At 38.3% G+C, this 17,438-nt stretch overlaps 2 protein-coding genes across 4 annotated transcripts in view; both read right to left on the reverse strand.

Moving 5' to 3' along the window:
* Window positions 1-366, reverse strand: part of trpm2 (transient receptor potential cation channel, subfamily M, member 2) — a 77,067-nt gene extending 76,701 nt beyond the window's left edge. The window contains exon 1 of one of the 3 annotated variants that reach the window (XM_067444630.1): window positions 326-366. The gene's annotated coding sequence lies outside the window, so the exon portion shown is untranslated. Of the gene's footprint in view, window positions 1-169; window positions 222-325 lie in introns of those variants that run through there. The other 2 variants (XM_067444631.1, XM_067444629.1) reach the window with 2 other exon arrangements.
* A 2,857-nt stretch (window positions 367-3,223) lies between these two features.
* il1rl1 (interleukin 1 receptor-like 1) overlaps window positions 3,224-17,438 on the reverse strand; it is a 33,242-nt gene continuing 19,027 nt past the window's right edge. Inside the window, exons 5-11 of the mRNA XM_067444633.1 lie at window positions 16,306-16,459; window positions 14,690-14,758; window positions 14,461-14,584; window positions 12,361-12,494; window positions 11,948-12,085; window positions 10,085-10,249; window positions 3,224-3,618 (exon numbers count right to left, since the gene is read on the reverse strand). Of these exons, the coding sequence (XP_067300734.1) occupies window positions 3,254-3,618; window positions 10,085-10,249; window positions 11,948-12,085; window positions 12,361-12,494; window positions 14,461-14,584; window positions 14,690-14,758; window positions 16,306-16,459 (1,149 nt within the window). The 3' untranslated portion in view covers window positions 3,224-3,253. The remainder of the gene's footprint in view (window positions 3,619-10,084; window positions 10,250-11,947; window positions 12,086-12,360; window positions 12,495-14,460; window positions 14,585-14,689; window positions 14,759-16,305; window positions 16,460-17,438) is intronic.

A 17,438-nucleotide genomic window follows, 5' to 3' on the forward strand; every position in this document is an offset into this window, starting at 1 on the left:
TTATTTTATTTATTTCGGGTGAACGGTTCCTTTAAGAGCGGTTGAAAAGATTATTTACCTCACAAAACTTCTTGCTACAAATTTAGTCAACATACACGATGTACTTAATACATAACAAATCCCATATTTTATTATCCGATAGCTATTTATTTTTCCTCACGGACCTCACCCCTCAAGCCTTTTTTGTTTGTTAATTTCTTCCTGATCCACTGTGGTAAACTCCGTCACATAACTGTTACCGTTGGCAATATACAGAAACACATGTGGAAATGAATAGTGATTTTTAAGTACAGTACAAATATAATTTAAAAACCACACGACTTACACTTCTGCCTGTAAGAGTAAAAATATGAATGAAGGGTTTTTATTGAGCCGTTATCGTTAGTTGAGATGCAGTTGGGTGTGCCTGATTTGGTCGTTATGGAAGCGACGCTACTGTGCCATAAAGGGACAGTACACTCCAAAATTAAATGTCGTTTCAAGTTACACGGGTTTGACACAACACGAGGGAGAGTAAAATATCAAAAATTTGAACTGAAGGATTCTTCTTAATATTAGTGGGACAAGAAAAGCTGAACCTATAACACATTCGCTGTGTACACGTTTTTAGAAGAAAAAAAATTTTTTTAGACCTTATTTACAGACTTTATTCTTTGTTTTTTAAAGTGAATGAACGTCTGTGAGGGAGACATCTTCAACATTTTCACACATTATCAGTTTATTCACTATAGTTTAGAAATGGTAAAATATGACAAGAACTCAAGAGTTAAGCTGTGTCAGAACAAATTCTTCTTGATAATGTCAGATAACTTTGATATAGAAAGGTGTGTAATGATTATAATAACCAATCAGCTGTTAAATTTAACTACACAATTAGATAATACCAGTTTAGGTCAACCAATGACAAAGCACTTCTTTATTTTGTTCAGTCTGTGGTGTCAAAGGTCACATTAGCAATTGAATAAAAAACACTTAAAACATGGTCAGCTCAAGTATCTGAATCATTTTAGTCCCAAATTATCAATTTTACTGTATGAAGATTTGTATTGCTATCCTTAATTACTTAATAGTGTCCTGCACACACTAATGAAACATTATTATATCCGTTGTCTAAATCATTTTTGGTTTGACTGTTCATCTCTTCAGTGGGTTGTACTGTTATTTTACGTGTTATTGGATTGTTCTTCTGACGAAACACTTCAAATATATCTTTCCAAGAAATCTCAGCAGACAAAAAACTCCTGTGTGATCTAGAGCTTTTTACAGCAGATGCCATCAAAAACACTTCAAGTCTGTCTATCCATCACAGCATGGCTTTCATACCGGTTAAAAATGATGGCGCTGCTCTGAATAAGGTCTAAAGAGCATGCATTGCTGAAACAAAAAAAAAATTGTATAATTCATGCAGAAAAAAGTATTTATTAAAATATGGAACCTTTTAAAACAATCCACATACATTTTTTTATTAATATGCAAGAACTCTCTGTAAAACTACATTTACATTATCTCCCAAAATATTGACAAAAAACTTTAAACTATAAAATAATTATGCAATAGAGAGATCTAAGCAATGAATCAAACCAACCACAATCATGTATTGTCATGATGTTGAAATGAAAAAAAAACAGCTTTTACATGCGAGACATATTCAAGCTAACAAAAACATTGCGCTGTACATTGTGAGAAGTAGATTACTTAGGAATTCACAAAACATTCTTACATTTAAAATTACTGCTATTTTCTAAGAAAAAAGATAAGAATATTTTGAATATTACTTAAGAAAATACTTAAGAATGTTAAGTATGACAAAACTTCAGAATTCAAATTCTTGAAAAGAATCACCTTAAAAATAATTGTCAGTTAGGAAAACCTCCAACTTGTCTTAAATCCCCAAAGATAAGAATTTTTTATGAATTTATGGGCTGTTTCAAATTAATTGTTGTAATTTATCATTATAATTTACAATTTTTGTTTAATACCTTTATTCAGCAAGGAAGCATTAAATGGATTAAAGTTGACAGTAGAAATATTTATATTGTAACAAGATACACACTGACAGGTTAAGTGAATAACACTGATGATCTCTTCATCACGCTCCTGTTAGTGGGTGGGATATATTAGGCAGCAAGTGAACATTTTGTCCTCGAAGTTAGAAGCAGGAAAAATGGGCAAGCGTAAGGATTTGAGCGAGTTTGACAAGGGCCAGATTGTGACGGCTAGACGACTGGGTCAGAGCATCTCCAAAACTGCAGCTCTTGTGGGCTGTTCCCGGTCTGCAGTGGTCAGTATCTATCAAAAGTGCTCCAAGGAAGGAACAGTGGAGAACCGGCCACAGGGTCATGGGCGGCCAAGGTTCATTGATGCACGTGGGGAGCGAAGGCTGGCTCGAGTGGTCCAATCAAACAGACGAGCTACTGGAGCTCAAATTGCTGGTTCTGATAGAAAGGTGTCAGAATTTAATGGAAACAGTATTCTGGTGGTTGTGGCTCTTCCAGCAGGATAATGCTCCTGACAAAAAGCACAAATGCTTCAGGAATGGTTTGAGGAGCACAACAGTGAGTTTGAGGCGTTGACTTGGCCTCCAAATTCCCCAGATCTCAATCCAATGGAGCATCTGTGGGATGTGCTGAACAAACAAGTCTGATCCATGGAGGCCCCACCTCGCAACTTACAGGAACTTAAAGAATCTGCTGCTAACATCTTAGTGCCAGATACCACAGCACACCTTCAGGGGTCTGGTGGTGGAGTCCATGCATCGACAGGTCAGCAAAAGGGGGACACAATATTAGGATGGTGGTCTTAAAGGTGCACTATGCAACTTTTCGTCCACTGGAGGGCGCCTATTCTAAACGGCTCGCGAGTGCCGGGACTTTACTAGTAGGTGTACATGCTAGTGATGCTACTGCTAATTAAGGTTGATATCTCTGCAGCACTATAACTTGAAACTTTTTTAATGACATCATCGCCCTTATTTCTTCTCATTCTTTTTTTAGATATTTTTACCTCAATTTTTACAGATGGCACCTTTAATGTACTTTTTGCTGAAATCGAAATTTAGTAATAACTCAATTCTCAAATAACTAAAAATGAGTCAAGATATGGGACCTTACCAAAATAACACCAAAGTCTGTAATTTTCTTAAAAACAAAAAAAAACAAAAAAAAAACATTCAAAACAATATGTTCCTAAGAAAACATACACTTACAAACATTTGAACCTGAACGGCCCCTGAACCTGAAATGCGTCTCTTGCATTAAACTGGTAAACGCTGACATTCGAGTGATCTATTATTCGCTCCACTCCTCTGATGGGACGACGCAACAGGCATCCTATATCGCACTCTCTTCCAGAACCTCGAGCTTGGTGAGGATTCGCCGGCTCTCCACACTAAAGGAGAACTCTTAGAGAGGAGATGCTGCAGTCCGAGAGGCAGGTGTGTGTAGTCCTGCATCTGTCCCAGCTGGATGAGAATCACACCGGTTTCTCCTTGAACCAGAGCCTCATGGAGCCCCACTTGCAGATCATAAGCTGCAGGAGAACTGGTGCTCGTTTCTGGTGTTAGAATGATGATTAGTCTTCGACTAAGTTGTATCTTAGTTTCAATCAGGTTCATGTTGTCTGATGAAGACACAGGAAGGAACATGTGAGATACATGCATCAAAAAGCACCATATCTATTGCACACTCAGTATTTCTGCCCAGTACAAATATCTCAACATTCTTAATATATATATATTGGGCCCTATTTTACTGATCTGAGCTCATGGTCCGAATCCACTTTTGCTAGTTTAACAACTAAAAAAAGGGTCTGTGTGCCAGTCACATGGTCTAAAAGGGTCGTCCCTTGTCTCTTAATGAGTCATGGGTGTGTTTTGGGCGTAACATGCAATAAACCAATTAGAGTCTCATCTCCCTTTCCCTTTAAAGGTCCCATTCTTCGTGCGTTTTCGAAGCTTTGATTATGTTTACAGTGTGCAATATAACATGAGTTCATGTTTCGCATGTAAAACAGTATTTTTCACACAATTGACTTATCTGTACAGCGCTGTTTCCTCTGTCCTATAAACGGCCTGATGATTTCCTTGTTCTATGAAGTCCCTCCTTCAGAAACACGTAACGAGATCTGATTGGGCCAGCGCTTCCCGTGTTGTGATTGGACAGCAGCTTAGCCAACTTGAAAGGTCCCGGAAAGGTCCCGCCTCTTACCATAACGGGGAGATGCAAGCGCTGAATGCGCGCTCTTCTCCACGTGAGAGAGGAACGAGACCACGTCCCCTATTTTGCGTGTTTTGTGGGCGGAGGGTTAGTCAACAAACGGTTCTAGTGACGTCATTACAGCAGGAAGTGCAGCGGTGTAGTCTAAACCGGCCGTTCGCTGTAGGCTTTGAAAGGGAACTTCTGTTAAATAAAATATCTCGCTTGGCATTGAACTTTGAGCTTTATAATTTTACAGGTATTATTTATGCTCTAACAGCAACATTACACACTAACTAAAGTTTGAAAGATGGAATCGCGAAGAACGGGACCTTTAAAAGCCAGTTGTGCTCGCACCGGCGGATTCACTTTTTACATGAGGAGAGACTGAACGCTTCTCCAGAGAGGAGTCTGTTTATATTTAATATATAATGTGTGTGTGTGCTGCTGTGTGTTATAACCAGAGTGCATGCGTGTTGTGCACCGCGTATAGGCTCATATTACTAACACACTCTTTAAATAACACAGAAATACTGCACTATTGACTTTAGAGCAGGTGTGTGTTGGTCAATGGTCAGTGGTTTTCAGTTCCTTACAATAGCAACGCTCCAAAAATGCTCCTGAACACACCTGGATTAGACCAGACGCCAATGGGTGAACACACACACACACACACACACACACACACACACACACACACACACACACACACACACACACACACACACACACACACACACACACACACACAGATGTGGGGAACAGAAGCGCCAGTGCATTTGATATTTAAACAGCATGGAGCTGCATGTGAAATAAGTCAAGCTCAAACTAGCAGAACACGTGCGGAGTATGGAGTTGCATTGCGCTGGGTGTATAATAGGGCCCATTAAGTCTTTTTTAATAAAAAAATGTATAAAAATGAAGTTAACATGTAAAACAAGATCAAATATCTGCCAGTGGGGTCAGAAAAATTAACTTAATTTAAAGGCAAAACAAGTGGGGGTTTTCCCCCAGTTGGCAGACATTTTTTAATTTTGATGCATTTTCAGAAATCAAGACATGTTATCTTCTGTCATTTTGCTTATCCAGTAAAAGCATCTTGATTTAAGAATGTTTAGATATTCATACTGAGAGAAAAAAAACTCATTCTTTTGCAGTGCTGTAAGAATCCAAAATAATCAAAGATATTTGATATTTGAAATTGAACAAAGGCATTTGTTTTACTGTTTTCCACCCCCCCCTCCCCCTCTCTCTTCTCGGGGTATTCTCTTTGCTCTCTTCTCTTTGTTTTTCTCTCTCTCTCTCTCTCTCTCTCTCTCTCTCTCTCTCTCTCTCTCTCTCTCTCTCTCTCTCTCTCTCTCTCTCTCTCTCTGGTAACATTCTATACATGCTGGGTATGATTAATGGTATAAGTTTTATCATCTCATACATCTATTTTGTAACTATTTTAAGTGTAACCATAACCAGATTTTGTCATTAAATTATAATAATAATACAAAAATAATTTGTTACATTTATATAGCATTTTTCTAGGCAACATTTTAGCGCTTTACATCGAAGGGGGAATCTCCTCAACCACCACCAATGTGCAGCTCCACCTGGATGATGCGACGGCAGCCATATTGTGCCAGAACACTCACCACACACCAGCTGATTGGTGGAGAGGAGACTGAGTGATGAAGCCAATCCAATGGGCTAATTTGGCCAGGATGCCGGGGTTACACCCCTACTCTTTATCTTTATGGGATTTTTTAATGACCACAGAGAGTCGGGACCTCGGTTTAACGTCTCATCTGAAGGACGGTGCTCTTTGTCAGTATAGTGTCCCCATCACTATACTGGGGTGTTAGGACCCACACACACCACAGGGTGAGCGCCCCCTGCTGGCCTCACTAACACCTCTACCAGCAGCTCCTAGTTTTCCCAGTTGGTCTCCCATCCAGGTACTGACCAGACTCAGCCCTGCTTAGCTTCAGTGGGAAACCAGTCTTGGGCTCCAGGGGGAGATGGCTGCTGGTAAATTCTTTCAATTATAAATGATTTGCTAACTAGTTTTGATTTGGTATTGACTTTGAAGTGCTCCCTATTGCAATACAATATAGTCACATTAAAGCAACGCTCTCCCACATATTTTGCTATTGTAACTGCGCTTATTTCCGTCGTTGGTATAAGTTGCAGTGGGTGGTTATAGACAAGAAATGTACAGTTTTCTACCATCACACTGAAAACGTTTCTTTAGTCGTTCGGCAACCCTGCAGTCAGAACCACTGTAGGCGATCCACCCTTACAGATGTCGAATCCCGGGATCCCTTGCAGTGAATTTTCTGAAATTCATCAGAATGAGGATATTTTTTCACAGTTGATCTTGTGTATGGATCTTCTGACAAAGGAATGGGTAAGTCTGTTTTCATTGTTTATGAATTGTATGAAACAGAACTTCATCCAAGAAGAAGGTTTTAAACAGCTTCATTACTGTACAATCAGAATATCACCTCGGGATGGAAGGGAACATTTCTGATAAAAGTGACATTGTTTGCTTTATGGAGCGAAAAAGTTGAGCTTACCTTGTCCAAACTTAAGAAAGAGGATATTGGAATTAACAGTTCATATGATGAAATGGTTAGATGGTGGGACATAATTGGCAAACACCAAAAAATATCAAAACATGGTGAAATAATTGAGGCTTTAAACTTCATAAGCTGTAAAAGGCTACATAATGATGTGACACCATTTCTATTATCAAGCCTAGAGGCTAAATGTAAAGAAGTGGATTCTAAAAATGTTGAAGCAGAAAAGTCTAAGACAAAGATTCAAGATCTTCAAGCACAGCTAGATAAATTACTAGCGGAGCAGTTAGCCCTGACCGAGAAGTGTAAAAATCCCAAGATGACCAGAGCCGATCTCAAGGCTAAGCTAATAGCTAAAAAGTCGATCCATGCCTCCCAAAACGCTTAACAGCGATGGGACTAAAAAGCATGTTCACTTCTTAGATGAGGTGACTTGCTCTAATGAATCTGAAACGTTTAGTTCAGAAAATGCATGTGCAACTCAAGGAAGTGTGCCTATTTCAGTTCTTAAGGTGATGCAGCACCGCAATAGCGCAGTGTCATGTACCAGAACGCTTCGCGTTCAGGCATTAGAGAGTCATGAAAATCCTCAAACTCCAGGAGAACATAGCAGACAACCCTATGGCAAAGAGAACAGGTTTTGCAGTTCCTGTCAGAAAATAGGCCATTCAGAGGAAACATGCTGGTCACTGGGCAGGGGTCGACCTCCACCTTATTTTCAGAAAAATAGGAAATTCCTTTCTAAGGGCAAAGACTTACTATCGCTCATTTGCAGGTAAAACTCTTAGTGAGTTAACTGCATTGTTCATGCAAGGCCTTCAGCTTTTAACCTCACTGGCTAGTGGGCTAGCAGCCTTATAGCAACGAGTTGAATAGTTAAACATCCAAATTGCAATGATCCTGTTTGTATTTTCAAATTTGTAATTGTACTAAACGTATTGTGCGCATTGAACACACCTTATAGTTGTTTGTGTTAATAAATACACATAGACTAGTTAAGTTTATTCTTTAAAATGCATGATTGCTTTACTGTAAGTGTTGTATGAAACACTTAGGATAAAGGTTGTAGATGCTATGCATTCTAGGCCATGTATCTTGTGAAATTTTGAATAACTTTACTACTTGAATTGTATCGTAATTTCAAGTTTCATGTGTTTCTATGTTGAATTTTTTTGTCTCCTAAGTGAAAAACTCTGCTATTTTCCATATAGCTGAAGTAAACCCATGTACAGGAGCGTAGAATTGGCATGTGGCGGCAGGGAAATTTACAATTGCATTAACCATGAAAATGCTTTCATCACAGCAGGATTCAGTCTCTCTGACTTTTGCACTTTATCATGCTCTCTAACACAAACATTGGTGGGGGGAGATGTTGAGCCAACCACATTCTCAGCTGGCTGCCTGTTCAACAGGACCAAATTTGCATCACAATTGTAAACCCTCCTCACCATGTTTGGGTCATGATTTACACATAGCCACAGCTAAATGCAGCCACATAGATTTGATCTTCACACACAAAGTCAAATCTACATCTGCCTCACAAAAATTATCTAGATTGTATTATAACTGAATTTCTTCCAGTTATTATTTGTCTCACCAAGTTAAATATCTAAATGTACGTAAGTATTTCTCATTCTTACCTAAGTGCAAACATTTATTTTATCATTGTATTGTAATAATAAATTTGACTTGGAACAATGTTTTAGGACATCCATTCAATTGAATCTCTGTATTTGGTTACACTGAATACTTTGTTGATACTCTTCATGATAAAAGGGTTTAAAAGCAGCAATGATTGTTATTTTGTTATAATGCAATTTATTTTTAATGTTTCCAGAAACAATGTAAGAGCTTGTGAGATTTCTTTTATTCTCAACCTTGACCACTTTATTAAATAGATCGATTTAAGGGCTTATTGCCAGAGAGCATTTTAATCTGACCATATCAAACTTCTGACCAATGACAAATGCCATGTATGCTTCTGCTCTTTGTTGTGCTATATGTTCTTTTAATCACACGATCCCTGCTGGACAAGTTCACATCCTGTGTCCTCAGAAAGAGGGACAAGCGTTTGCTCTAACCTTCAGTGACTGTTCTCGAGGTGTGAAGTATTTAATGGACATTTTGCATATCAAGGAATGATGCAACACAATTTGATGGAGCCTTCCCTTTGCAGGACTGCAATGAGAACAAAGACTGAACTGGCAAACTGCTTTTGCAACATTTCTGGACGACAAGTCTGAAGATGACATCTACACACCACTGGAAGAATGTCTTTGTGGACTGTCACCTCTGGAAACTTTATGAACGTGGCCAAAGGTACCAAGTGAAGTTAATAAACTTAATTTCGAGAGGAGTACGCCCATCTATTCTTTCAATTAATACCAAGGTATAAAACCAGCAGCTTACCTCTTCCCCTTTTTAGTTCCTGCAGCATCCCTCCTCCTCCCCTGCTCCTCCTTTTGTACAATTTTGTACACCAGTTGAGGAGAGATCCCTGACACGAGTGTAAAGCGCTTTGGGTGTACAGTAGTACATATGAAATATATACGCTATTTAAATGACTCATTCATTCATTATTTTATTCATTCAATTTGCCTGTCGGGGGGGGCAATCGGAGCTCGGAATATCCTCTCCGAGCCCCTCTATAGCAGACAGCAAGCCAAAACTGTTTACCACTTTCACTAAGATTATATGGGCACACAAACTCGTAAAGGGAGGACTGTAAGAATCCAAAATAATCAAAGATATTTGATATTTGAAATTGAACAAAGGCATTTGTTTTACTGTTTTCCACCCCCCTCTCTTTTCTAGGGGCGTTCTCTTTGCTCTCTTCTATTTGTTTCTATTTCTCTCTCTCTCTCTCTCTCTCTCTCTCTCTCTCTCTCTCTCTCTCTCTCTCTCTCTCTCGTAAAATTATATACATGCTGGGTATGATTAATGGTTTACGTGTTATCATCTCATTCATCTATTTTGTAACTATTTTAAGTGTAACCAGATTTTGTCATTAAATTCTTTCAATTATAAATGATTTGCTAACTAGTTTTGATTTGGTATTGACTTTGAAGTGCTCCCTATTGCAATACAATATAGTCACATTAAAGCAACGCTCTCCCACATATTTTGCTATTGTAACTGCGCTTATTTCCGTCGTTGGTATAAGTTGCAGTGGGTGGTTATAGACGAGAAATGTACAGTTTTCTACCATCACGCTGAAAACGTTTCTTTAGTCGTTCGGCAACCCTGCAGTCAGAACCACCGTAGGCGACCCACCCTTACAGTGCACAGTGAAAGCAAGCACACAGTGTTCATGTTCAAGCGTACCTTCCCCAGGTAGGTCATCTCTGCCGTGAATGAACAGTTTAAAGCCATAGTATCTCTCCAGCACGGTTACAAGAGATCCATCGATAAAGTCACTCATAGTTTGGCCTGTCTTCTCATCCAAGTTGTTTCTCTGGTAAATCACATAAGCATCATAGAGTTTCCCATCTGTCAAAATAAGAATATGCATTTTTGTATTACTTCCACAAGCCACAAGTGATAATTTCAATATATATATATATACACACACATACATTTATACACAATTATACACAGTTCACACACATAAAAATACACACAAAGTTTTATTTTGGATGCGATTAATCACGATTAATCGATTTGACAGCAATAATATTTACATATACTGTATATTTAGGGGAAAAGCAAAAGATATTATAAGATATTAAGTCATGTTTAGTAAAAAAAATTATCAAAATTGAGAGTTTATTCTTAAAGCAAAAAAATATTTGTTTTAAAGGGGGGGTGAAACACTATAGAGTATTATTGCATCCTTCATATCTCCGAAAAGTCTTTAGTTTTATTATATTTATAAAAGAAATATGGGCTGTACCGAGTCTTTCCGGAAAAAACCGAGCGGCTGGAGGCGTATCGTGTGGGCGGAGCTAAAGAATGACAAGCGCGCAAAGCGACGTCCTCAAGCGAGGAGAAACTCATGGCTATCGATCAGATTCAGCTAATAGATATTATCCAGAATCATTCGGAGGCTGAAATAAACTGAACAGGAGAAACGGCAACAGCAGGATGTCCGTCTCTGTGGTATGGACTGTATTTAGTGGCCTGTCAACATTTGTGTGTGTTTACTCGCAGTTTATGAGGACATGATTCGGTTTATGGACTATTGTATGCGACTAAACCTTAGCAGTAGCAAGCAAAGCGGTTTTGCACGTCAGACTAGTGTAACGTTATACATAGAACAACACTGGAGTCTGTTAGCGCATTTGAATGACGAAGCACGCGATCGTGTCGTTTACTGATGTTTACTCACGCGACGATAGCCGACAGCACAGACATTTGAAGCAGTTTTACTCACCGGCTGCTTCCAAAACAGGACCGAACCTTTATCGCTGGGACCGCTCTGTCAAAAACACACTTCTTTGGTATGATTTGGTGAAGTCCTGACAGCAGTGAACGGTGGAGATCCACTTTTAGACGCGACTGACGCGATGTTGTGAAGCTTCCCGTCATTTCTGCGTTCAAATCGGTTCAAATGCAGCGCTGCCTTCCCGGAATGCGGTGCTGAAGCGTTGAAGTCGCTCGACGTCACCCATAGGAATAAAGTGAAGTGCGGCGCGACAGAAGTGTTCACAGACGACTGGATCTGCACCTGAGAGAGTGTTTATGGGCGTGCATATCCTCTCTCGCTCTAGTCACGCGCGCGCGCCCTACCGGGAGAAGAGCCCGTACGGCCCATACAAGGACCTTCCGCTCTATTAACGTCAAGTCGACCCATACTCGAAACCGGAAGGAGTATTTTTAACACAGAAATACTCCATCAAACGTCCAACATTAGTTTTTGAAACTTTTAGGATGGGAATCCAAGTCTTTAACAGTGTAAAAAGCTCAGTATGCATGAAAGAGCATTTCACCGCCCCTTTAAGCATAAACTCACTTAACAGTCATTTTTCTTTTAATGTTAATATATGTTGATTCAAGAAGAGTTTTACTTAAAAACAAGACAAAAATAATGAGCAATAAATATATATTTTTTGCATTTATCTCAATATATATATATATTGCACTGTAAACTAACATGAACAAAGGTGAACAAATACAGTAACAAATGTATTGCTCATTGTTAACTAATGAAACCTTATGGTGAGGTATTAAAAAAATATTATTCTTTACCCTCTTTCCTGTTGAGCTTGAAGACAATTTTTCTTAAAAACAACATCAGATCCAATGAGAACCACTTCACTATTCTGCCGAGCACCAGGACAAGAAGAAACGTGCAAAGGCACGCCAGAATCACAGGACACACTGATACTGAAATACACACCAGAGGAAAACAAGACTACAACTCTTCATGACTTATGCTCAATCAAAATATTATAATATTAAAAATGTAATACACATAAGATATAAACACTAATACAAATATTTATACTAAAATGGAAATCTTAGCAACATTTTATTCAAGTAACTTTGCTTTAAATTGTTATTTAGAGAATAAAAAGACACAGGACACAAATATTAGGCAAAAATAATGCTAATTTTGAATTAGGTTGAATATATTCATAGATCGGATCAGAGGATCTCACCTCGCCTCTTCAAAGTGACTGATACAAAAATCACTTTATAGGAGTCTTGAGCTCTGCAGCGAAACTCAGAGCGGAGGTCCGACTCAGACACTTTAGTGATGTTCAGAAAGGACTCAATGGTGCCATCTTTTGTTCTGGAGAAAAACAGCACCAATTACCCATTTCATCATCACAAAATCTGCTGTTCATATCAGAGAAGAGCGGGAAATCAGTTGTTTAGTGTGAATGTCTAGTTATTTTAAGCCACTGCTTTTCTGACAATGTGGCTCAGTTTAAGTTCTTTTAAAGGGGTCATGACCAGAAATAAACTAGAGTTTGCCTTGATCTTTTGACATAGACTGTTAAAAACAACTCAAGTAGGGTTGAAAATGGACAAACCCAGCGATTGGGTTGTTTAAACCCCAGCGATTGGGTTGTTTAAACCCTGGCGGTTGGGTTAAATGTTTGTCCAACCTGCTGGGTAGTTTTAGTTAACCCATTTATTGTTTAAAAATGACTGGCTCGCTTAAAATAAAACCAAACTATGTTGGAAATTAACATGTATTAATATGTTTAATAAATTAACATTATTAATAAGTTGAATGAATAATAATTAAACAATAAAAATGTATTAAAACGCTTATTAATAAATGTTTACCTTTTGGTTATTATTGTTGCCTCTATAATTATGTGTCTGATTTTTATTTTCCATCCAATTTGGGGTTCATTTTAAGCCAGCCATACAGTAATGTTTTTAAATAGTTGGGTTAAATAAAACAGCCCAGCACATTGGTGGGTTAGCACAACTGCTGGGTTAAAACAACCTAATCACTGGATTTGTCCATTTTCAACCCAACTTGGGTTGGTTTTAACCCAGCATTTTTTAGTGTGTAAGAGGTCTTTGTACCATTAAAACCTCCTGTGAGTTTCAGAGCTTAAAAATCCTCCTCATAATGAACAGAAATGGCCTGTTTTGATATTGTGGGATCTGACTGTGATGTCACACAAGCAAATACATTTGCATATGCCCGCCTCCAGAGCCGGACATCGACAGTTTTACATCATCACATCATAGGCCTGTATATGATGGTCTTATATGGATAATGTTTTTAAAACACTAACTCAGGTGCTCTAGCGAGTGGGAGGGGTTTCCTATGCAATGATGTTAAATAATCATGCCGGCCCTTAAAAACGGATTATTTCAGACAGAGGGTCAAAATATGTATACATTTTTTTTTTTTTATATATATATATATATATATATATATATATATATATATATATATATATATATATATATATATATATATATATATATATATATATATATATATATATATATATATATTTTTTTTTTTTTTTTTTTTTTTTCAAAAGCATATATAAAAAAAATAAAAAGCATATATTAAAAAAATCAGTGTCATAACCCCATTAATTATAAGTACACTATAAAAAAAGGCTGGGTAATTAACATTTATGGGTTATTTGGCAACCCAGCGCTGGGTTAATATTGTACAGAACACATATTGAGTTATTTTGACCCAGGATTCAAGCCGACGTTAGCTGCAACTTACATGCAAACAAATAAGGTCAAATGTGAGACTTCAAATATTCGTGTACAGTAATAATTTGATAGAAATATAATGTAATACAAACCTTAGTTTCATTCAGGAAGTTTCCCCTCCCAAAAAATTACCATTGACAAATGTATCCAGTTTTAACCAGTTTGGCACAGTCTACCCAACATTGGGTTAACACTGACCCAGCACTGGGTATGTGTGTGAGGGGGTTCATCTTTTGTATTGACAATAAAAATGACATAGCAGCTGAGTTACATAAAAATGCTGGGTTGTTTTAACCTGAATTTGGGTGAAATATGGTCAAACCCAACTGTTGGGTTAAATTTAACACAATGGCTGGGTTTGTCCATATTTGACCCAAATTTGGGTTGAATCAACCCAGCATTTTTTAGAATGTACAGAAAAACTACCCAGCACCTGGGTAAAAATAATTTAAAAAATAACCCAATAAAATGACCCAACAGTCTTAACTCAGCATTTCGGTTAAAAAGTAACGCAGTATTTTTTTCGAGTGTAGTTTGTAGGAGGAGATAATATCCACCTGTTTTTCTCCATGTATCCATCCATCTCACTCATCCTGGTGTTATTCCTTTCCCAGTGGATAGAGCACATTTGACACACTTTGGATCCAAAGAGGACCGAACACTGGAGGATCAGTTCTGCGCCTGAGAAACAAGAGCAATCGAGGCGTTCAGGTTTATCATTGACATTACTATGAAAACATGCTGAAACTTTTGCAGCATAGAAAGAGATTGAAACCCATTCCTCACCCACGTCAGTGATCACAATCGAGTTATTGACGGGAAGGCGAAATTTAGGAGGAAAGATGAGGGACTTTTCTATGAACAAGAGAAAGATGGTGTTAGAAACAAACTCATACACTGTAAAAATGTATATTTAAAAAAAAAAAAATAAGGTATCTGGTTGCCTTAGAATTTTGAGTTCATTGAAATCGAAATATTTGAGTTAATACAATGAACAATTTTCAGATTCAACAACCTTTATTCAAATATTTTTAAAAGATTTTATAAGCATATTGGGTAATTGTGTGTGTTTTATTTGTGATGACGCAGCCAAATTGTGCTATTTTCTAGCCTGGCGTGGTCATACTCAATTCTAGTCAGTATATGAGTCTGATGCTCCATTGGGCTGTAATTATGGGGTGCGTTTTCACCCAACCAGGAAAGACCTCAATTGGACAGACCTACAACCAATCAGAGCAACGAAGCGACGCATTGTCAAATGTCAACAGAGCTCAACTGCACTGTGTTGCCAAGTCCGCGTTTTTTCCTGCGGGTTGTTTTCTATGTCCACGTGTTTAAGCGACTATTATGTGATATATAGACCCATGAGTGTGAATTTTAGCAGCAACCTTTCCAAAATAACACATTTAACCCCCAAACGCCATTTTTTCCCCTCACTCTGGCCGGGCCAATCACATCGTGTATAGAGTCGGCGGGCGGGGCCATAATGGCGACGTCCGAGTTGCGTTTGCGTGCTTCTAGTAAACACAGAAATTGGCGAACGGCGGTCTTTCGAATCAGCTTTGACCGCGACTCTGGAAGACTTGGAGTTAAGCTTTTCTCTAAGAAAAGAACAAAGAACGGCACTGAAGTCATTCTTAAGAAGGAAAGATGTGTTCAGAGTTTAGCCGATCAGATACGGTGAATGTTTAATCTGTCAACAAGCTCTGCTTCACCTTCGTTGCTCTGGTTGGTTGTAGCGCTATCCTATCGCGTGCAGAGGGAGTTTAAAAGACAACCGTTTATCCGCCCCTCGGATTGAGCCGTCAATGGTGAGTTTCCAGACCAAACATCTTGATGTGGGTCTGGCTTGTCAGGCTAGTAGTTGGCGTGTTTTGTTGTCAAAACTTGGCAACCCTGTCTGCACACGCGCTGGAATAAACGATCTTTGCCAGTGTTGTAAAGAAATAAAATAATTGAATGATACACAGAGTACTTATAACAAATATAACTCAAGCGCCTTTGAGTGATGATTACGTTACTGTTGATCATCTGTCCGTCATCGTCTAAAGCCCGCCCTGATGATTTCATCGGTCAGAACAGTTTCTGTTCGGGGATAATTACTCCTCTAGCGAGGCCAGACCGAACTGCCCGACCTAAAAAAAATTGTGGGCGGGGCTAAGTTTGGCTAGCATCCAGGCTAGCTATTTTCATGATTTATCAAATATTTTATGTGGTTCAGATACAATAATATTTTAACTTTCTATTAATTAAACCAATTTCCTTCATTGTATCAACACACATTTTTAATTTCAATAAACTCAACATTTTAAGGCAACCAGGTTACTTACTTTTTTACATTAAACCAACAATATTTTTTTACAGTGTATCACAGTGAACACGGCTGAATGAGGAAGACATACCTTTGCCGATCAGTCTGCGAGATCCAGAGCTGTTGTATTTTATCCCATTGTGCTCCCAGGTGCAAACGCAGGTGTAAATACCCTCGCTTTCTTTCGAAGAGTTTCTGATGCGTAAATCCTTTACAAACTCTTGGTTTGGAATAAGAGAGAAATTCTGCCAAAGAGAAAAGATTGGGACAATAATATTACTTTCATGCACACACTGTTAAAAAGAAACTTTGATGGAGTAGAGGTAAAAAAGTGTAATCTAGTTTTGCATCAGTTAAAGGGATACTTCACCGCTTTTTCATATTAAACTATGTTATTCCCTTAACTAAAACGAGTTGATACATATCTCTCTCGTCTCAGTGCGTGCACTTAATCTCTCTGACACGCAGTGACGATCTGATAGCATTTAGCTTAGTCCACTAAGCCCAGTTCATTCACTATGGTACCAAACAGAGATCAAGTTAGAAGTACCAAACACCTCCATCTTTTCCCTATTTAAATACAGTTACACCAATAGCTGAACGATCAAGTATGGTGACAAAATAAAACGTGGTACTTCTCTAATCGGATTAAAAAGGAGAACTATAATGTATGGCGGATTAGCACTTCTGAGAGTACTTCGGCTCGGCGCAGTAAAAAGTCCCGGCCGAAACATCTTTCCTCACACCTCCCCCTCACTCTCTCATTTCTGTCAATAGGGAGATGTGAGGGAAGATGTTTCGGCCGGGACTTTTTACTGCACCGAGCCAAAGTACTCTCAGAAGTGCTATTCCGCCATGCATTATAGTTCTCCTTTTTAATCCGATTAGAAACGCGCCACGTTTTATTTTTTCACCATACTTGATCGTTCAACTACTCGTGTAACTGTATTTAAATAGGGGAAAGTTAAACTATAAAATAGAAAATTCTATAGACAAAAAATTAATATAGGCGTGTGTGTGTCTTGCAGACTGTTGACGTCATATTTTAGTCACCTGAATTGTTTTTAGCTTTAGTATCTTAAAATCTAATGAGTTTAGTTAAATTGTAATGCATTAATTGAGCATATAATCATAAACGACTGTTACGTGAACTGACATTTTGACATTATTGTGTCGTTGACATAAAAATACACAAAAGAGCTCAATTCACTGTTTGCTTGTTTG

This window comes from Pseudorasbora parva, chromosome 5, assembly GCF_024679245.1.
Source record: "Pseudorasbora parva isolate DD20220531a chromosome 5, ASM2467924v1, whole genome shotgun sequence".
In the NCBI taxonomy this organism is placed as follows: Eukaryota; Metazoa; Chordata; class Actinopteri; order Cypriniformes; family Gobionidae; genus Pseudorasbora; species Pseudorasbora parva.